The sequence below is a fragment of the Diadema antillarum genome, unplaced genomic scaffold (genome assembly GCF_040938485.1).
Source record: "Diadema antillarum isolate AM-2024a unplaced genomic scaffold, OU_Dant_1.0 seq00000978_RagTag, whole genome shotgun sequence".
NCBI classification, from domain to species: domain Eukaryota; kingdom Metazoa; phylum Echinodermata; class Echinoidea; order Diadematoida; family Diadematidae; genus Diadema; species Diadema antillarum.
In genome coordinates this window covers 154,513-175,229 of record NW_027271818.1, presented here as the reverse complement: position 1 = coordinate 175,229, position 20,717 = coordinate 154,513, and the positions used below count along the sequence as shown (strand labels likewise).

Here is a 20,717-nt window from a genome sequence, read left to right as displayed (position 1 = left end):
AGCAAACATCCAGCATTTATTTTATCATCGTACGGAGTTGAATATTATTAGTATTCATTTCCGAACGTCAAAGCAAACATTCGACATTTATTTCAGCATCTTCCGGAGCCGAATGTTTTCCTTATTCATTTCCGAACGCAAAATCAAATATCTGACATTAATTTCAGCACCGTACGGAGCTGAATCTTAACGTTATTCATTTCCAAAAGTATAAGCAAACATCCGACATTTATTTTAGTACCATACGGAGTCGAATATTTCCGTTATTCATTTCCAAAATTAAAAGCAAACATCTGACATTTATTTTAGCATCTTACGAAGCCGATTGTTACCGCTGTCCATTTCCAAAAGTAAAGGAAAACATCCGACTTTTTTTGGTGGCCCGATCGGGCCAGCAAAATCTCCATTTCTGAAATTTGGGTGGTCCGACGTGCGTTTTTGGTGGCCCCTGGCCACCGGGCCACCGTTAGTGTCGAGCCCTGATTTAGGCCTACTGAGATCGCCTTTCACGAATAACATAAAACATTCCTGGAACAATTTTGATCAACGAGGTAAATTTATTCTTCTTGATATATAATAATTGCCTTTATCTGATTCATTTCCCAAAAATCACCCTGTTTATGTCAACATATTTCCTAACGTGTAATCATTTATTGAATTGATAATGGTTTGTTGAGGATTTATTTATTTATCTATTTATTAATTTATTTGGATATTCGTCAACGGAAATAAAACAGTAATTAGTGAATAACAGTAACATGAGATAATTATTGTTCTTTAGGCCTAGGCCTATATTTTTTTAAATTGTAATTGTAATCATGATTATAATTATTTCTATTGTTTTATATTGTTGTTGTTATTGTTATTATTATTATTATTATCATCATTATTATTATCATTATTTTCATTATTATTATTAGTATCATCATTATCATCATCATCATTGATTTTCACTGAAAATTTCAGTACCGCATTCATCATGCCATAAAAACAGTCCTTGCTGTCTATGGGGCTTCCGTTGCCCCCTCCCCCTCCCCCTCCCCTCCCCCTCCCCCTCCCCTCCCCCTCCCCCCTCCCCCCCCCCCCCCCCCCACCCCTGACCCTCCACTCAAAACATACGGTGTATTCATACAGTATACCACCCAGCAATCCGAAAATAAAGCAAAAATCGACGGGCATCCGAAGAACCCCCTGCTCTGGACTTCACTTTACTCTACGCCTAATCAGTTTTCTGATTGTTCTTATGTCTTCCCGATGAAAGTAGGTGATGACTGTCATAATGTTTGCAAGAGGCATTTTCAGTGTTTTCAATCAGAATGCTCTATCGAGGTAAGCTCAAAAACACACGATTACCTGTTAGTACGTAAAGATCTTTACGTACAGTCCCATCCATAGCAAAGTTTGCTGTACCCACTACTGAGAAGATTGTCATTGATTGCGTCAGCATTGCCTTGTCAGGGATATGCACTAGACTTCTATTATTTTAATGCAGTTAGCCGTAACCGAAACTATTAAGTGCTTGAGCGTGTGTTCAAACTAGTAGCAGCACTCGAAAGATTTAATTTTTATTTTGATTTTGATTTCTCGTGAACTGCTAGCTGCTTCAGCTTCTTCACTGACTTCAGCCTCGCCCTCGCCTCAGGCTTGTTAAAACTTAACTGGTTAAATTAGTTATGTTCTTAGAATCCGGGAGGCACTGGCTGGAGCTGTGTGACGTTAAGTACTATTATTTTAGTAATAAAGTTTCCTTTTGGCTTTAGGATGTTTAAAATAAGATACTGTATACGCCAAATATTTCGCGAGGTTTTTATTTTCGCGAGTCAGGTGCTATTCGCGAAATTAAAGACACGCGAAAATATTGACTCTGATCCCGATCTTAATGTGACGTACACGTGTACTCTTCTCCGTTTGGTACAGGACTCCACGATTGTGAATTTAACCACTCGCGAAATCGTCAGGAATTCCCGACTCGCGAAAATTTAGACTCGCAAAATATATGGCGTACCGTAGTTATGGGTAAACTCGGCCTAGTGGGTAAAGTCGGCCCCCAGCGCGCGCAGTACAAGTAGTTGTACTGCGTGCGCTGGTGGCCGACTTTACCCATAACTACGGTATACAGTACTTTCATTTTTAACAAAGGTGAAACTGAAAGTATTCTGATCAAAATCAAACTCTTTGTAAACTTTACTTTTGACACTGTGTTTGTGTGAATTGATAACAGAGCTGAGCTGAGTAATCCTAAAGCTAAACATTAATAATATTTCATTTTCCTACTAATCAAATCCTACTATTCTAGTTTTGAAAAATTGATGCAGTGCCAGTGCAGTAGGAGTTAACTCAGAATGTTAAATGGGCATTTTTTTTATCAGGTTTTTTTCTTGTCTTCTGTAGTTGACTTTACACACTTTCTTTAGCATATTCTGCTTTACCCCTTTTCTTTTTCCATTTCTTGTACAAATATGGACTCCGACTGGAAAATATCACATGTTTTGCATGTTCTGCTTCTCACATAATCACCACACATTGCCCTGCAGCTTCAGCATGGGCATTTAAGCACACAGAATACATTGATTTTATGATGAATTACAGTGTAAGAATGACAACTAGACCTAGTTTCTATTACCGGTACCATTTATTTCTTAATACATGCATTTATGTTATACTACAGCCAGCTTAAGACGTTTAGCTCTAGAATGGACTGAATGGGTTGGCTTTTCTTATTTACCACAGTCAATACATTCAGGTTTGCCTAATTCATATCTTCTATATAGGTCACAGAATTTCTTCATCAGTGATGTCAGACTTATGCAGCTCAGGTCATTCAAGAAAGCTCCCTCAGGTTCAGGTAACACAAGGACTGCACTCTCAGGCAAGCGAGGGAAAAAGAACATCATCAACGCCAAGTTTGACAAGGGGCAGGTGGAACAGTTCAATGTTGTCTACGAGGACACTCCTCAGAAGTTACCCTTCAGCAGACTTGGAAGGCCATTTGTCTTTGCCTGCGCGGTATGCTGTCAGCGGACTTATTTTTACATCTGTAGATTTTAAAGCCCAAGTACTGTAGCTTTGATGACAAAATATTCATTTGATACAAGTTGGCTGAATTTGTTCTGAGTGCCATGGTTGGTAACATGATATCAAATGTATTCAATATTTCTGATGTCAAGTAAACTTAAAACAAGATGAAACTGAATATGTTTTTTACTCAAAAGATACTTGCACAGATCTCATGGGAGACTGATTACGTCATGTGTTGGATATCTAATCATCAGAATTTGGTACTAGTTTCCTTTGTTAAAAATGAAAAAAAAAAAGAGTTAGTAAAATATGGTATTATAATATCATATGTAATTATACTCAATATGCTGAATATTATGCCATCAAATTTGTAGCATCAAAGGTGTGCAAACATGAAGAGGATTTACCTCATGGATGTACCAAGGAATGAAAATTCATATACTGCACACAAAAACCTTTTACTGAAGGGCATACCCATATGTGTTGACTACTACAATATCTGAAGGTTTTTGGCAAAATTTTTTGTCCATTGAGATATATTTTCACCTCTTTCTCCAGACTGAAAATATACATACATGTACATTACTGAATATTAAGATCCAACCCCACCTCAAGCACCACTACTGGGGTGGAAAAACGTTCTGGTTTCATATTAGCTTTTTGTACAGTTCACAGGTTGTGCCTTTGCGGGGTCAGCGATCTGGCAGTACGAAGGGGCAAGGACCAGGGCCCTCTCTAGGCTTAGGCAGCGCTACTCGGGTTTCTTCGAGGCAAGGGAGCACAAGCGAGGGGAGCTCAGAGATGTGGTGAGGATAAGTGATGACAATGTGTTTGTCACAAATGTTTCATTTTCACAGTATATTTTCTTGGAGAGCAATGAGAAAAATGCATCAACAGGATTGTTTGAAATAGTAAGTATTTTGATTAGATGGATATATTTAACATTCGTGATCTATCATGTATTTGTAATTTGAGTTCAGATATATCTCAAGTTATTCCATGCCTCTGTGCATATAAAAAGAGATAAAGTCGCCATTAACTCCCAAATGAAACAGAAAAACTGGAATATCAGCACTTTTCAGAGTTGAGATGAACTTGTTCCCTCGTTAGTTTATCATTTGTAAAGGTGTCTTGGATTTAGACGACCCCCTGTCAAGCTACTATAATCAGACTGATGTGAAGTACTTTCCTAAACCAAATGTTAGTGCTCCTATTTTTTCTGATAGATCCTGAGTTTCCTTCTGATCTTTGACCAGTGAGTGTCCTTTTGTGGACTTATGTGGTTGTGTGTTGTGAAGATGTAAAGACTGTGCAAATCAAGACTATTGGATTAGGTACTCCTGGTTGATGTGCCGTGACTGTATCATCCGCAGAAAAGTGTGGTCTTTTGGGGCCACCCACAGTCGATGGCAGCTTTGTTTCTATAATATTGTCATTTGATATTTGTATTCTCCATCAGTTGAACCAGTGGTACAGCCAGCTGACCGGAACACAAAAGGTGGTCCTTGGCATCGTGGTGACGAACATTGCTGTCTTTGCATTCTGGAGGATACCAGCCATGCAGCACTTCATGATCCACTGGTTCAGCGCCAACCCGGCCGCAAGTGAGTCCCCATTGGTGATGGTGTAAATGTTTTGGGGAAATTAGACAGTCTTGTGTGAATGAGAGACTCGTTTACATCAACCAAATTTGTACATTAAGCTTCAGTTGCAAAGGTTAACCTATCCCCTCATTTTTAGTGTCATTTGATGCATGCGATCATGGCTTTGGTGACTCGGCTATTACTTTGTTTATCTAAAGCCTGCATGATAAGCAATTTTAAATATATGCCCAAAAAATATAGATATGTATGATTATTATATGTGACCCTGCACCACAAAACAAACAAAAAGTCACCAGACCTGGATTTTTAGTTAAGGGCAGATTCTGAAAGAGCAGACTCTAAGCTTTAAAATGATGTATAACTCAATTCAAAATGGATTCTCCTAACCTATATAAATGTTGGAAGGAAAGCACTTTCCCACACACTCTGGAAAGTGTGAACTGAGAAAAGAGGCTCTGAAGTACAGGGTCTATTCAAGTGCTTAATCTTTACTAAGCTGTGCTACCTGTGCCATGAATGGGACAAAAACGTGATGTTAAACACTGTAGCACCAACAATTAAGGGATTATCAGAGTAAGCTGAAAGTGAGCATGGTCTATTACCACATTCTGACCATGATAAATGTTAACATTCAGAGAAGTAGCATCATCCTTTCAAAAGTTATTAGAGTTGAAAGTGAAGAGTGTGCAAAGGATTTTCAAGAAATAAAAGGGGCCTCTAAGAAAAACCTGATCACAATACTCTATCAAAAAAGGGGTTGTAGGAAAACTGCTGAAAACCCACTTTCCCATTCAGTTTATGATCCCAAACTCGAGAATGATGTAGAAGAAGAATAGCTATTTCAGAAAATGTGGAAAACTCAAAATTGACTCGATTGTCCCATTATAACCTTTCTTGAGTTCATACGTAAAATCAAGGGGTGCGACTTTTTGTTTGTTTTGTGATGCATGGTCACATATGTATGTAAAACTAAAAGTTACTAAAAGTTTTTGTATTATATCCATTTTGATAGACTGTTAAGTGAATGTTGATGCATTCAGAAGCTTCATATTGCCCGTTTTAATGAAGATGTGTTAGATAACTAGTTTAACCTGTTGAAGACGAGTCCCGAGTATACTCGGGCAGGTGTCTATGGGAAATGTGTGTTGTAGCAAAATCAGCCCATCCTCAACAGGTTAAACAGTATACAGTTGTATGTATGTTTTGAAATGTGTTGTTCTACACTGCAGGTGCAACATGTCTTCCAATGATCCTTTCCGTCTTCAGCCACTACTCCCTCTGGCATTTAGGAATCAACATGTATGTTCTATGGAGCTTCTCTTCAAGTATAGGGAGTATACTTGGGAAAGAGCAGTTCCTAGCCATGTACCTGTCTGCTGGTGAGTCATAAGTGTCCTCAGTTGATCAGTTGATCTCAGTCAAAATCACTCATTAGCAAAGCAAAGAGATATATAATGTATTATCATATGTGTTTTGCTCTTGATGGAGGGGGGGGGGGGTGTGTTAAGGCATAATTTACCATTTGCAGATTAAACAAAAACCCAGTATTAGTGCTTTTAAATAGTTCTTAAATGTGACTTAGGGATAGAAACAAGTACTGTAAAAATTGAATACGCATAGTCGATGTTAAGTATTGTTCAATACACAAAATGTGAACAATGGTTACAATAAGAATGTTTCCAGACTCCAGTCTCCAGTTATGGTTTACTGTGTAAAATACTGATATCTCCATATATTTTAGGCTTTATTGTGAACATTTTATATGGTAGGATGTCTTGTGATGCAGCAGACCTACACATATGCGTCAAATGTGCTATCTGTTCTTCCTTTATCTTGTTCGATGTTGCCTCCCTATTCGTCCTTTTCCTTCAATGGTTTGCCCCCTTGGTCCTTGGGATCATTACTGACCCTTCTGTGCCTTTTGTCTGTCCACCCTCCTGCTTAAATCCCCCCTCCCTTTACCTTTTGGGCTCCTTGCCCATGACCTCCTACCCTCTCCTTTTGTTTTCTTTGTTCTGTGTCCCTAGCCTGTCCTTGACTGTTCTTGTTGTGTGAAGTCCTTATATGTGATTGCTTTCCCTGCCTGTTTGTCATTTAGCCTCTGACGAAGATTCTGCTAGGATCGAAATCTCAGGCTCCTTTTGACTCCATTTTACTCCTTTGGCTCGACACTATTGGACAAGCAGTTTTCAGCAGCTTTTTTTTGCTGCACATTTACATTAATTAAAAAAAAAAGGAAGTAAGGGGCTTCTGAACAAGCATGTATTCCTTGAGTAGAAAGTAGGAGATATTCTAAAGATGTCAAGGACAGAGTTTCAGATTTAAACATATTCAAGAAATATATTAGCGATTACAAAAACATTCTCTTTTCTTTTGTTGACATGAGTACTGGTATGTCTTTTATGGGTTTGCTTGTAAAAATGTGTTCATTTCTGCACATGCAGGTGTGTGGGCATCGTTTGCAAGTTACGCTCTCAAGATTGCCACATCAAGATTTAACCCTTCACTGGGTGCTGTGAGTATTATTCCATACCAAAACTTTTACATTGAATGGTTATTTGAGACACTTTTTGTCAAAAATCTTTAGAATTTTCTTCCTTCTCAGAAAGAATAAATCTCATACTGATTTTGTAATTGCTATGAATGTCTGAAGACTGAGTCGGCCGTGCAAACATGGCACATGGTATGTTAAGCAGATAAATATAAAATCATTCTGTTGAAGAGAGGTTCTTATCCATCCTAGTGCCAATTTAGCAGTTGCGGTTGTCTTTATACATCTGGTATATACAGTGCACCCCATTATAACAAACACGATTATAACGAAATTCTGGTTACAATGAAGTGATAATTCAGGCAGCAACATTATTCACAATGTATTTTATAATTGTTTGTTCGTTCAGTTGTAACAAAATGTTGACAAAGCGAAACAAAACTGCCAGTCCCGAGGACTTCGTTATAACGGGAGTCTACTGTAATATATGTCTTTGTGTGTTTGTGTGCATTTATTTGTTTTTATTAATTTATATCTTTATGAATGTATTTGTTTACTAATCCACTGATTAATTAATTCATTGATTTACAAATTTGTTGATTCTTATATTTCTCTATGTCTTCCCCTGCCTAGTCTGGTGCAATCATGGCTGTGCTTGGATCTGTGTGTATCCAGTTCCCAGACGCCAGGCTTGCCATTATCTTCCTGCCTTTCGTTACTTTCTCTGCCAGCACAGTAAGTCTCCAGTAGGAATTAAACAGTGAAGTTTGAATCTACACTAAATTATACAAAATCAAATGCACAAAACATATCATGTGTGTCAAGACACATCTTTTATGAACACAAGTTGACCAGTCCATGTGCAGTGAGTGCCTATTAAATGCTTGCTTTGAGTCCATGGACTAAATTTGAACCCTGGATTTGAGGGACTGTAAAAGTGGTTATTTTTGTGTGAATAATTCTTCACGCTCGGCTGGATAAGATGAGTTTTGCTTGTTTTTAATTCAGTAGAATCAAGACTTCGACCGCAGAAACATGCTTGTTTTTAATTCCACGGAATCAGACATCGACCACAGAAACAAATGGCATGCAAAAATATCCGCATGCTTTTATTTTCACGCTAGCTTTTGTGCAAAAATTTCAATGCCGCAAACATTTCCACTTTTACAGTAACCTACCATTGTAAATTTAGGCCAAGATTTTCATTAGCCCCATGGGAGTGATATCCCTGGTTGAGCACTAGTTTTAGAGATTTCTCATTGATGTTTGACAACTCTTGAGATGGCTACCCTTTTTTGTGGTCAATGGTTGAGCCCTTGGCATGCTCCTTGAAACTTAGATCAATTCTTTTAAGAACCAGCACAAAAGAAAGAAAATCTTTTTCAGGGCTGGTTGAAAAATATCTCACATTTACACTGCTTCTGAACAAAGTCCTTTCGGTAATTTAAACAGTGTTGTCGTGATGTGTTAAGCTGTTATGTCTCTGTTACGGAAAAAAGGGGTCTACTGTTTTTATGCATCTTATATGGTGTGAGATGACATTTGATTTATAATTAATATTTGTATAATCATACATCAACGCAACTGACCATGTTACAAGATGAACATAAGTTTGGCACAACTTACTGATACATGTATTCCATTAACCAAGGCAATGGTTAGCAATCATGAATACAGACTGTACCAACATTTTGCTATTCTACACGCATGACAGCCTCACTGTAAATGTAAGGCAGTTAAAAATTGCAGGAAATGCACTCCACAACCTGTCACGATGTGTGTAGGCTTGCTTTTGCCTTGAGGAATGTAAAATTCTATAGTGAGCAAAAGCTGCATCATCAAAGAAACCCAAGTGTCAGAGGAGTGTGATCATCTTTTTTTTCCTCATTTGTTTTCCAGGCCCTGACAGCGCTAATAGGCCTAGAATCCATGGGCGTCATTCTCGGTTGGCAAGTTTTCGACCATGCGGCGCATCTTGCAGGCCTGCTGTTTGGTTGGTAAGTGCCTAGGTATTTCTGGATTTCACAGCACTGTTTGACAGTGTACAAGTGCAATGTGAATTCTTGTAGGGAGAATCAGTGCTCAAAGAAACATGTTTTATGTACAATAATGACTGGAGCGTTGTCTGCAATGTACTATTCTATGTTATATACCTCATAAGTGAGATTCGTATCACTGATTGGTCAAAAGTGTATCACGTGACAAGGTGTAGTCCCGTCTATCTTGCCCTGGGGTTTTCATGTAAGTGATAGAGAGGCAAAACCCTCGTGATAGAAAGGCAAAACCCTCGTGATAGAAAGGCAAAACCCTCGTGATAGAAAGGCAAAACCCTCGTGATGGAATTCGTAAACCCTCCGCGACTTTTGTACACATAAGTACACTAGACTTCGCGCGCGGTGTCCGCAACCCCTCCACCCAAAGACGTGCACTACGCGCATCGTATAAACACATGCAAAATCATCGCACTAGCGCTAGCGCAAAGCAGGCATGTTTCAACGTGGCATGGTGATCGAGTGCTCCTCTGTGATTTCAAGTGAGCTGGATCAAAGATCGTACACTTTGCAATTAGGATTTCTTAGGATCCCAAAGCAGAGACAAATCTCAGCATGTTGGAAATATCAAATTAAAACACGAGCGAAGGGAAACTGGATGTATACTGTAATCTACTGCCATGATTTTATGCAGGAGCTCGCCGAAGGCCGTGTGAGTGAGTACAATGTACCGTGCGTACTGGGTAGTCTACGAAATGCACGAAAACCATGCAAGCAAGCGTAGGCTGTGACCTGATTTTAGGGCTAACATTTAGGCCTAACAGTTAGAATTTACTTCGTATTTGTCTAGCCCTAGATCTTGGTTAAGTCTTAAACAATGAGGTATATAAAACAAATATTAACTGCTCTGTATTCGGATGGTGGAGGAAATTATCACTCCCTCGGTGCTTTTCATACCGAACCTTCCATCACCCCTCGGCTAACGCCTCGGGGTGATAGAAGGGTCGGTATGAAAAGCACCTCGAGAATGATAATTTCCACCATCATCCTCATGAGCAGTCAATATCTGTATACTATATTCACTGCATGTGCATAATGTGCCCTTCTGTTACAGTTGAATAAAACTGCACATAAATCAAGTAGAATGTGTCAGATATGTCCTGTGCATTTAATGTCATCTTTTGTCCCTGCATTTCATTTCTTTCTTTTTTTCCCCAGCTATTACGTGAAGCACGGCCACGAGATGATGTGGGATGGGCGAGAGAGGTACCTGCAGAAGTGGCACAACTGGAGGGGGAAACCGCAAGATGTCTGACGTTACCATGACAACAGGACCAGACATAATAAAAAGAGACTGTCATCTGGACATATTTCACCTCATAGCGGCATGCTGCATTTTTTTTTCCAACGAATATCAAACTAGACATCATGATGGATGAAAAAATATGGAAAGATGCACTTTGCTGCCTTTTTAGCTATTGCCTCATCACTGATGAAGTGTGTGCAAGACTCACTATGCCATCAAGGTGAATATGAACTTCTCAAGTATGCAAGGACAAATATACATTTTTGATGGATGTCATGCTCACCTTTTTTCAAGGAATAACCAACGGTGTGTTAATGGACATGAATTTGTAGGATTGTTGGAATGCCCTTGTTTTGCACTGGTTTTGCATCTGTAAGATTTCAAAGGCATTTAAGAAACCAACAGATATGAGTCATGTAAAACCATTCTTTCCCTTCAGTGCCACTGCCAATCGAGGTTATTGGGGCAGTATTTTAAACAAAATATTCTGCAGGTTTACTCGAAACATTTTCCAGATAAAAGATGAAGTAAGGGGAAACAAAAGTTGATGCGTAGTGTTATTTCTTAATCAGAAGACCCCCTCCCCCCCAAAAAAGCAGTATGTTCCTGGTAGAACTTTGCTGGAAGTGTAGGCCAGTAGGAATGTATGGAATGCAATACATGTATGCAATGATAAACTGTTTCATTAGCCAAGCCAGTATCACTTCCCTTATAGAGTACAGTATTTAGTAGCATATGACATCAGTGTATGTTGGTGAATCTGAGTCAGCTGGAAAGAAAGAAATAACCGAGATATCCTGACCTGTTTCATATAGCACTGGTTGCCATGGCAACTTCAAGACCACCACCTTTCAGCTGTGAGAATTTCCAGTTGTTTTCTAGTGTTATTGATTTGTTGAATTTAGGTATAAGGAAACCTTTATAGTAAGCTGCTCGCAAGGCATGAAATTTCTTTGTTATATCAGGGCTAGAAACATCAGAATATAAAAGGAATGAAGCTTTCAAAGTTATCTTGTTGCTATATCCAACCTTGTTATAATAGCAAGGTTTCACTATGTATACTTCTTTGTAGTCAGTGATGAAGCAATCAAGTGTTTAAACAGATCAACAACAATGGGACCAGTGGTTTGGAGTCACCTCTCAAGGATCAACCAAGGTGGATATTAAAAAGTGCTTTGCCTAAAGGTACCTTGTATCACCGGCTGCTGCCAGGGGACTTGAAACTAAGGACCTCAAGGTGGAGTGTCCTTACTGGCATCCGACAGCCACATCATCTCTTGCTTGCCTCTGTACAGAACAGGCCCACATGATCACTTGGTGACCAAGCAAGAGAAAAACGTGCAGACTGAAGTTATGATAGTCCATGCACTGTGACTTGTGAGAAAGCATCACAGATTGATTACATGTACTACGATGTATGTAGTAATTGCCTGTCCAGTATGTACCCTGTATACTGTCTATTTGTGCATCATGACAATAGCATAGGGAAAATTAAAGTTTACCAGCAGGCCTACATTCTTTACAATGAACACGGTTCTAATAAAATTTCATTGTAAAAAGTATAGGCCTCAAAGTTGTTATCTATATATATATATTTACTACTCTGTTAATAAAGTTTCAATATAAACAAAGAAAACTGCCAGTCCCGAGGACTTCATTATGACGGGAGTCACTTGCACATTGATAACAGTTATAAGTGTTTACTCATGAAATACAGCTGTATGCATTTGTTCATCTAAATTCTGCAATCGGTATCCATTCAATAGTTTGCTATTTGAAGGAAATTTCACTCTGTGTTTAAGCCATATTTAACAGGAGTAAAGTCATACAGACACAGCTGTAAAGTTTCATCGTGGTAATTAAAAGTCTGTCATGTTTATGGGAAACATTGATTTAGGTCACAATCACAAAAATGCTTAAAAGATCGGGCAAGATGATGCTATCTCGCAACTCTCCAATTGCTTTTTTCATAAAAACATTATGAGATTTTGGCTTTTGTCCTTTCTTAATCAACTGTTATCCTCTCAATTTACAAAGCTGGATATGACAGGCAAAATTTCTTCTTGAAATCGTGTCAAGCAAGGGCAAAAATGACCAGATTCGCTTGCAGAGGCATTGTAAAAACAAAAGGAAACGAAGGGACATTGCAAGTGATGACGTCGGAAATGATAGTACATGTATGAGTGGATGATGAGAGCTCCAGTGCTGTGAAAATGGTGGATATGAACTTGCCATTTATTTTGATGGATATTTTTTTTCCTTTTTGTGAAAAGTGCATTGTGCAATGGAGCAATAGATCTTTTGAACTGAAATACAAGTTTAACTTTTGTTTTTGTTGTTTTCTGGTTTGTTGTCATTGTGTAATATAAGCATCACTGTAGAGAACTTTTGTAATACTCTGATAAACATGATGAAAACTTGATGAACTAATGCAGGGTAGTTTAAAACAAAATTTGAAAACAAAAACTCACATCTCCTATTGCCTTTGGTCCCTATCTCATTTCTGGAAATGTTTCATCAGATTATTGCTCTTTTTCTCTTATACATGTACTGACTGCTTGGCCAAAAATTCATGCAAAATAAAGATTAGGTACATATTTGCAACCTGGTATTAGGGCAAGGATATATATGTACATGTGTAATTTAGAAATTGTGCATTTTATTTTTAAAAATGTATGTTCTAGCCTATAATCTAGGCGGAGGATGCAGCTATTGTCTTTGCTCTTACGCAAAACGTCTGATGCGGAGAGACTACATATGAACAGCGGATGCGCACAAAGCATCCACCACCTATATCCACTCTTCTTGCTGTAGTCGTTTTTTTATTTATTTTGAATAGGTTGCAGTTTTCAAACAAAAAACTGCCAATTCATAATCTATAATTAGGAAATGACTACAGCAAGACAAGTGGATATTAGGCAGTGGATGCTTCCACCGTTCGTAGTCTTACAGTATCAGACGTATCGCTATAGCAAAGACAATAATCTCACTGCATCAGGCGTTTAAATAGCATTACAGCAGAGGCAATAGCTGCATTCTCCACCTAGATTATAGGCTATGTATGTTCCAGCTGGCCTTTTGGTCTCTGTATTTATTCCTCTGTGTGTGTGACACACTATGAATGCAGGGACATGAATTGGTGGTGTACACTGTATTGCTTGTGTCCATTTTGGGCATGTGTTTGATTCATTTGTGAAAGAGAATCAATTAATCTGTGAAATTAAACACATGGATCCTGTAGCATAATATGGTTTGAATTAAAGCATTGATTTCCATTACACCCACCAACACACACACACACACATACACTGATATGAATGTCATATTTTTGGTTAATATTTAAATAACTACGACCCTATTCCCCTAAAAGGCTTGTGTAACTTGATGAATAATGCAACAATACACATTTTTCCCATATGATAGCATGTCAAAAAGGAAAATTTGTATACAGGTCAAAGGAAAACTTGTGCGGTGCGACCACGCTCCTACTGTACCTCATCTATTTTGCACGCGTGCATGATTCTGATATTACAAATGCATGACAAGGTATGAAACCTTAAAATTCCATAATTGTCCTATCTTTGGTGTGAGTTTGATGAAAACCATATTATTCTAAGTGTTTGATTCTACTCTGTTTATTGAAGCCAGCTTTAAAGGGTGTGTACAGTTTTGGTTGAGGTGAGGATTTAGCTCTTAACGTTTTGCGAGATATTCAGAAACCACTCTATGAGATGTCAAAGAGCATGCAATTCTAAGGGGTATCAAAAGTTTATTTGATGAAATTTGGTTTTGAAATGGCCGAGATATCCAAAAACAAGGTGAAACAAAGAGATCCTAATAAAAGCGTGGCCTGTCGCCTTTTATTATTACAGTGCACTCCCGTTACAACGAACACTGTTATAACGAAATTTCGTTACAACGGAGTAAATCTTCTGGTCCCAAAATTATCACCATTAAAGTCTATGGCACAAATTCGCTTATAACGAACACGGTTATAGCGAAATTTCCGTTATAACGAAGTCTTTTCCGAGCGCCACAGACAAAGAAAAACAAAAGAAATGTGTTCCGTTATAACGAAATGCGAATTGCTTTCGAAAATACGTAGCGGAACAGGCATTTATAGCGTCTCTGCATGGGTGAATGCTTCACACCACTGTGTGTTCGCTCCTTGTGCCACACACACTTTCTGAGTGGAACTTGCGTTTATTATTGTAATACAGTTATCCCATCACATTTCACATAGCTTTCCAGTGTATGATGAGTATTCAGCAAACATTATGATATATATGCGTGGTTTCCTTGTTTTCATTATATATTGTATTTGTTCGGTTATAACGAAATTTCGTTATAACGAAAGAAAACCGCCGGTCCCGAGCATTTCGTTATAACGGGAGTGCACTGTATCACTTTTTTGGGTATCTCAGCCATTTGAAAACCAATTTTCATCAAATAAACGTTGAATCCTTAAATTTACATGCTATTTCATATTTCATAAGAAGTTTCTCATTATCTCACTTAGGAATGTTCAAAACATGAATTCCCACCTCAACCAATACTGTACAGTCCCTTTAATCTGCCAATCTTTGTTAAAAGGATCTACATCAACATATTGCAGGGTGGTCCACAACTTTAAATTTTAGCATGTTGCAAGCTCAGAATCTGAAAAATATTGCAGAAATTGAATATGCGCGGAGCGCACACGATGAGTACATAGTACGCAATATTTTGCTGCTTATCTCTCTTTGTGCTGCTTACATTCAATGTTCTCTCTCATGTTTTGCACACAAATATCTAAAGTACCTGGTAGTTTGATGTTTCTTATGTTATGCACATGTTTTGTACATTTTTGAATACTTTTACTTTGAGCTTGTTGCAAATTCTTGAGGATGTTGCATAGCATGTTGCTGGCTTTTTAGGATGTTGCACAAGAATTTTAGCATGTTGCAGCGACATGCTAAAACCCCTCGTGGACCACCCTGATATTGGCAATTATCTTTAAAAATGAAATCTTCTCAAAGCTACACTCCTAAGCAATACACTTCATTGATCATCAAATAAATCCTATTATACAAAAGGAGACATTGACAAGTCCTTTGTTTTTACATTTCTTCAGTCATTGTATTCTTTCTTTGGTTTTTGCAGAAGTATGCATACAAATACATAGAAATGATATTCTTGGCACTTAGAACTGAATTTCCATTCCACGACAGACACTCATGAGAGCAACTTTCACTGCACTCTGCAGATGAATGTGATTTCCTGAGTTTATCTACCGGACAAAGCGTTTATGTTGTATCATACATGTAGATTGCGCAATCAACAACCGTGTGTACAAAATAAAGTCCACATATTTCCGACCTGAGCAAACTTGCAGCAATTACCACTTTTTGTACTTAATACATGTAGTTACATACTCATTACCTTGAGCTTGACTGTATAGAGAAGGGAGTGACCAATTAACTTCCGTAAAATCATTGAAACTTTGTTGTGAAGTTTGTATTAATTAAAGAATTCACACATGTAGCTACATACAAAATGTATGTCTCTCTGCAATCAACAATATTATGTTAAATTCCACCAAATCACCTGGTACATTTGTGTGTACATATAAAAATCATTCAACTTCTTCCTTTAAGCGCAATCCACGTGGTGCCTGCATTTTTAAACACAACAGCCTATAGAAAATTAGTGACTATGCCAGTGCAGGACTGCCAACATACACACATCAAAACCTAGAATCAAGGAAATTCCAAGAAGTAACCAGGAAGATACCTGTGTGTCACTTGCATCTTAATAGGAAAATGTAAGTTACAAAATCATGTGGGGAGACTCTTCAAATTCTCTCTTGTCGGGACGTGAAGAGACATTAAACTTTTCTCAGATCCTCCAGAAGAATCAGGAAGACTTGACAGCTCTGGCAATGAGCCTCTTTGACCTCTCTTCTTTTATTAACTCTTCATGTGCCATGTTCGCACGCCCGACTCAGTCGTCGGCGTGCCAACTTCGCATATTCTGCTCAAATGCACAAACCCGCCAAAACCGATCAATAAATCGCCAAATGTCACAGTACAATGAAAGTGTTTCTAGCGGGTCAGTTCCTGTCCCACATAGCTTGCATTTTACGTAGGAATTGAATATCAACTGGTGTTCCTTACTGGAATTGAAAGTAAATTCCTAGTTTATGTCAATGTTTTGTGTGCAAAAGTCATGCCTTTACAGCAATGCAGCTACTGTTCTTTTGAAAGAAAATAATCATAGATTTGTCAATGCAATTTACATCAAAGTAAAGCCAGACATTTTCTGTACAACTTTGCTCATAACATGTCCACGGTAAAAAAAAAAAAAAAAAAAAAAAAAAAAAATCTGCTAAAGTTATATGGATTTGAAAAACAGTATATTTTCCCAAAACAGGACTATGATGGTGTCTCGGGATAAAGCGGCACACCGGGGGGTTTACACCATGGCACAAAAAGAGTTAAGAGAGCCATAAAAAACATATTATTATTTGTACTGACATTTTTATGTCACACTTTAAATTCATTCGTTCATGAATAAAAAAAGAAAAAACTTATCACATTCCGGAAGACAAAATCTTTATTGATGAAGATCTTCATACAACAAAGAGTAATTCATCCCACCAAGTCTACAAGGTATCTGAGTTTCTTCTTCTATGAGTGTTTTGAGAAAATACAGTTGTATGATGATTATACAGTATAAAGGAAGTATCATTGTCACAGCAAGGAGGTTTAATACATTGGAGTTCCAACTGGCTGCAATTATTCAAACAGTTGTCAGATTCCTATTGATGTACAAAAGAATTTCACAGGTGCACTTGTGCCTTTGATGATCGATGTTCCAAGCCGCCGTCTTGCTGAGCAATCTGAAGATTCATTTTGAACGTTATCATAATGTTGGCCATATTTTGCTTATTTATTTATTAAATGAAATGAAATTTTACGTAATGATAAAGCATGTAAAACAAAAGTCAATTCCGTCCAGAAATTTGCGCAAAAGTGTAAATCAGAGCTGTATCATGTGAAAATGTTTAAAACTGTACCATCCTGGAAAGCTGCTTTTTTCACTTTTCTGCTTAATTTCCACAAATGAAACTAATATGGAATAATCTTCAAGTATAATTCTTTATTGAAAGATATACACGCATGTATCAGATTAGTGCCCGGGTATGCCCAGTCGAGTAATTTTCATCTTTATTTCAGCATTTTTTGCTCAATTTCTATGCGCGCATCCTCGTGTCTGTACCACCTACCTTTTATAAGAAGGGATAGCGAAAAGTAATTACCATCACAAAGACATATCTTCCTTTGCAAGTGGCTGGTGATTATGCAATGAGACACAAGTCAATTGTCTTCCTATCTGAGCGGCAGATCCAGTTCGCCACATGCTTCAAATATTTTTGAGCGGCGGCTTCGAACATCTAGCAAAGGAAATAAGACGGTTGTGACTCCATTCTCTAGAAACTCCTTGGTCACAGTGTACATTTCTTCTTGACACACAATCACCGTATTCAGGGATGCATAACACATTTCCGATCAAGTGCTCCTATGGTAGGCTCAAGACCCTGCAACAAAGTGTTGATGAGTTTGACTTTTATCCTCCTCATGAAAAATGACAATTATTGCCTTTAGTTCTTCCATGTGGTCTGCTAAACCCCTGACAATTGGAAAATACATTCCGAGTGAATAAATTTTGGGATATTTTACCCTTTACCTCCACGACTTATACCGCGAAGTAGAGCTGTACTGACCTAATGTATGTTTGAAATGCATCAACATATTTCTTTGTGTGTGTGGGCTGCATCCATGGAAGCAGCCTGCAGCACATACAGTAACCGGACAGCACTAACACCTGTGTTCTCACGGCATCACAAAGGACTCGCAGGCATCAAGAATTACATGCCACGTATGCACATCCAGGCCTGCTTGCATCTCCCTCCAATGTCAAACTATTCACAGTGCCCCACGTCCGTATTACAGAAGTTCCTCACACTCTCACATCTAAAGGACCTTGCCTACTGACCACAAGGTTACAAAATAAATGTTGAGAGTAAAAATGAGGGGGATATGCAGTGCCGATGACATCTTGCAACACTCATCTCCCCTCCAACACTGTTTCACCTGTTCATTCTATTTTCACAATTCTGCAAACCAATAGATGCCAATAGTTTGTATAACACTCATTTCAAATGTGAACAGCATTTGACCACACCCCAAACTATTTTTAAGTGTCTTATGCACTAACACGAACACATGCTAATGTCAATGTTTAAGACGCATGCACTTGGTTTGAATAAAACCAAGGCATGATTTTCAGAGATAGTGAGATGAAGATTACCCAAACCTTTAAGGTCATAAAATTTTTGTGCATTGGTGCAACCATGAATGTCTTCTGGTGTACAGGATCTCTTACAATCATTCACATCATGTCTTGAAGAAAAATAAGTGAAAACCTCCTGCATGTCACATCAATATGACGTAAATGTGTATACTGTATAAGTCAATACTGTGGAATTAATATATCTGGGATTCTAAAAAATCATCACCCTCTTCTCCTTCACTTAAAGAGCCACTCCTTCGTGAGCCAGAATCCACAGGATAATCCTGAATTGCACCAACTGAACTCTGCCAAGAGCCATCCTCCTTCCTTTCCCGCAGAGACGGGCCTTCTTTCCCCAATCTCTTCAGTGACAGAACACCATATTCGTTCACTTCAAAGGAAAGCGAGTTCGAAGTGAATTCGGAGTCGTCCGGTGTACTGCCTGGGCGACCTGCAGAGGGTTGCATCTTTGACGTTGAATACATGTCATGACATTGTTTGCTTTGGTGCACAGGACTGCCTTGCCTATGAAGAGCAGACCGAAAGCCTTGCTCTGCTGGTTTCCTGAGTTCCAGAATGCCATACTCATTTACTTCAAAGGCCAGCGAGTTCACGGAATGCTCAGAGTTGTCGGATAGCTTATCGTGTGCCTGTTCAAAAGAAGCCTGTGTTTTGAGCGTGAAAGTGGTATCCTCACTTTCACTACTCCCGTAGGTTTCACCGCCGGGCATACTCGAAACTTTTGCCAAACTTTCCTTCGCTTTCATAGCATCAAACTTGTTCATCTCATAGGCAAGGGAGTCATTCATTTTGCTCTGCTGGATGGAAACACTTCTGGCCCCATGTAGATCTTTCTCTGTTGATTTCTTGAGTTCCAGGACGCCATATTCATTAACCTCAAAGGAAACTGAGTCCAAGGAAAACTGTGAGTTATCAGTTACCGCAAATCCTTGTTGTAAAGAAGATGATGCTGTCGGCAATGAATTTTGGTCATCATTTTTGTTCTGTTGGTTGGCAGTTCTTCCTGAACTATGCAGAACTTTGGACGATTCTCTCTTTGCAGATTTCTTGAGTGCTAGGATGCCGTATTCATTCACTTCAAAGGCAAGTGAGTTCACAGAGTGATCTGGAATATCAGGAGTGTCCTCAAAATCCCTGGAAGGTGGCACTTCTGGCATGGGACTGGAGTCCTTGTATTCTCTGTTGAGCTTACGAAAAGTTTCTGCGCATTCCCCTGCTGATTTTTTTAGCTTTAGAACACCATACTCATTTACTTCAAAGGCGAGCGAGTTCATGGTAAGCTCTGAGTTGCCTGTTACCCCAAATTCCTTGTTGGCACTGAAAGATGCCTTGGGCTTTTGATCACATTTGCCCTGATGGTACGTTGCACTGCTTGGGTTGCGAAAGACTTTTAGAGATTCTTTCTCTGCTGACTTTTTGAGTTCCAGCACACCATATTCATTTACTTCAAAGGCAAGTGAGTTCATGTTAAGCTCTGAATTTTCTGGAACACTCTCCTGATCCACAGAAGACCATTCTTTTGGCATGAATTTTGAGTCTTCATAATCATCACTTTGTTGGGTAATGCTGTCTGGTCTATACAAAACATTTGAGGATTCTGTCCCTGCAGACTTCTTAAGTCTCAGAACACCATATTCATTTACCTCAAAGGCAAGGGAGTTTATGGTGAGCTCCGAGCTCTCTGACTCACCACCAAGTCTGTTCGTAGATGCTGATTTCTTCAATCCCAGCGCACCCTGTTCATTTACTTCAAAGGCAAGGGAGCTCGGGGACAGCTGTGAGTTGTCTTTTGTCTCATCTTCCCGGCTGACATAGGATAGTGCCTTGGGCATTGAGCTTTGGTCATCATAGATGTCTTGGCAGTAGTATGAAGTACTTCCTAACCTACACAGATCTTTTGAGGAGCCTTTCTGTGCTTGATTCTTGAGTTCCAGCACACCATATTTGTTGAC

The 20,717-nt window shown here is 38.7% G+C and overlaps 1 protein-coding gene across 1 annotated transcript; it reads left to right on the top strand.

Moving 5' to 3' along the window:
• Positions 1-1,182: 1,182 nt before the first annotated feature.
• On the top strand, positions 1,183-10,419 carry LOC139742071 (presenilin-associated rhomboid-like protein, mitochondrial). Its single transcript, XM_071652631.1, has 9 exons — positions 1,183-1,329; positions 2,772-3,006; positions 3,687-3,824; positions 4,478-4,622; positions 5,852-6,001; positions 7,067-7,137; positions 7,747-7,848; positions 9,013-9,110; positions 10,323-10,419. Exons 1-9 carry the CDS (start codon positions 1,268-1,270, stop codon positions 10,417-10,419), a joined length of 1,098 nt encoding a protein of 365 aa, XP_071508732.1. The 5' UTR covers positions 1,183-1,267.
• Positions 10,420-20,717: the final 10,298 nt, after the last annotated feature.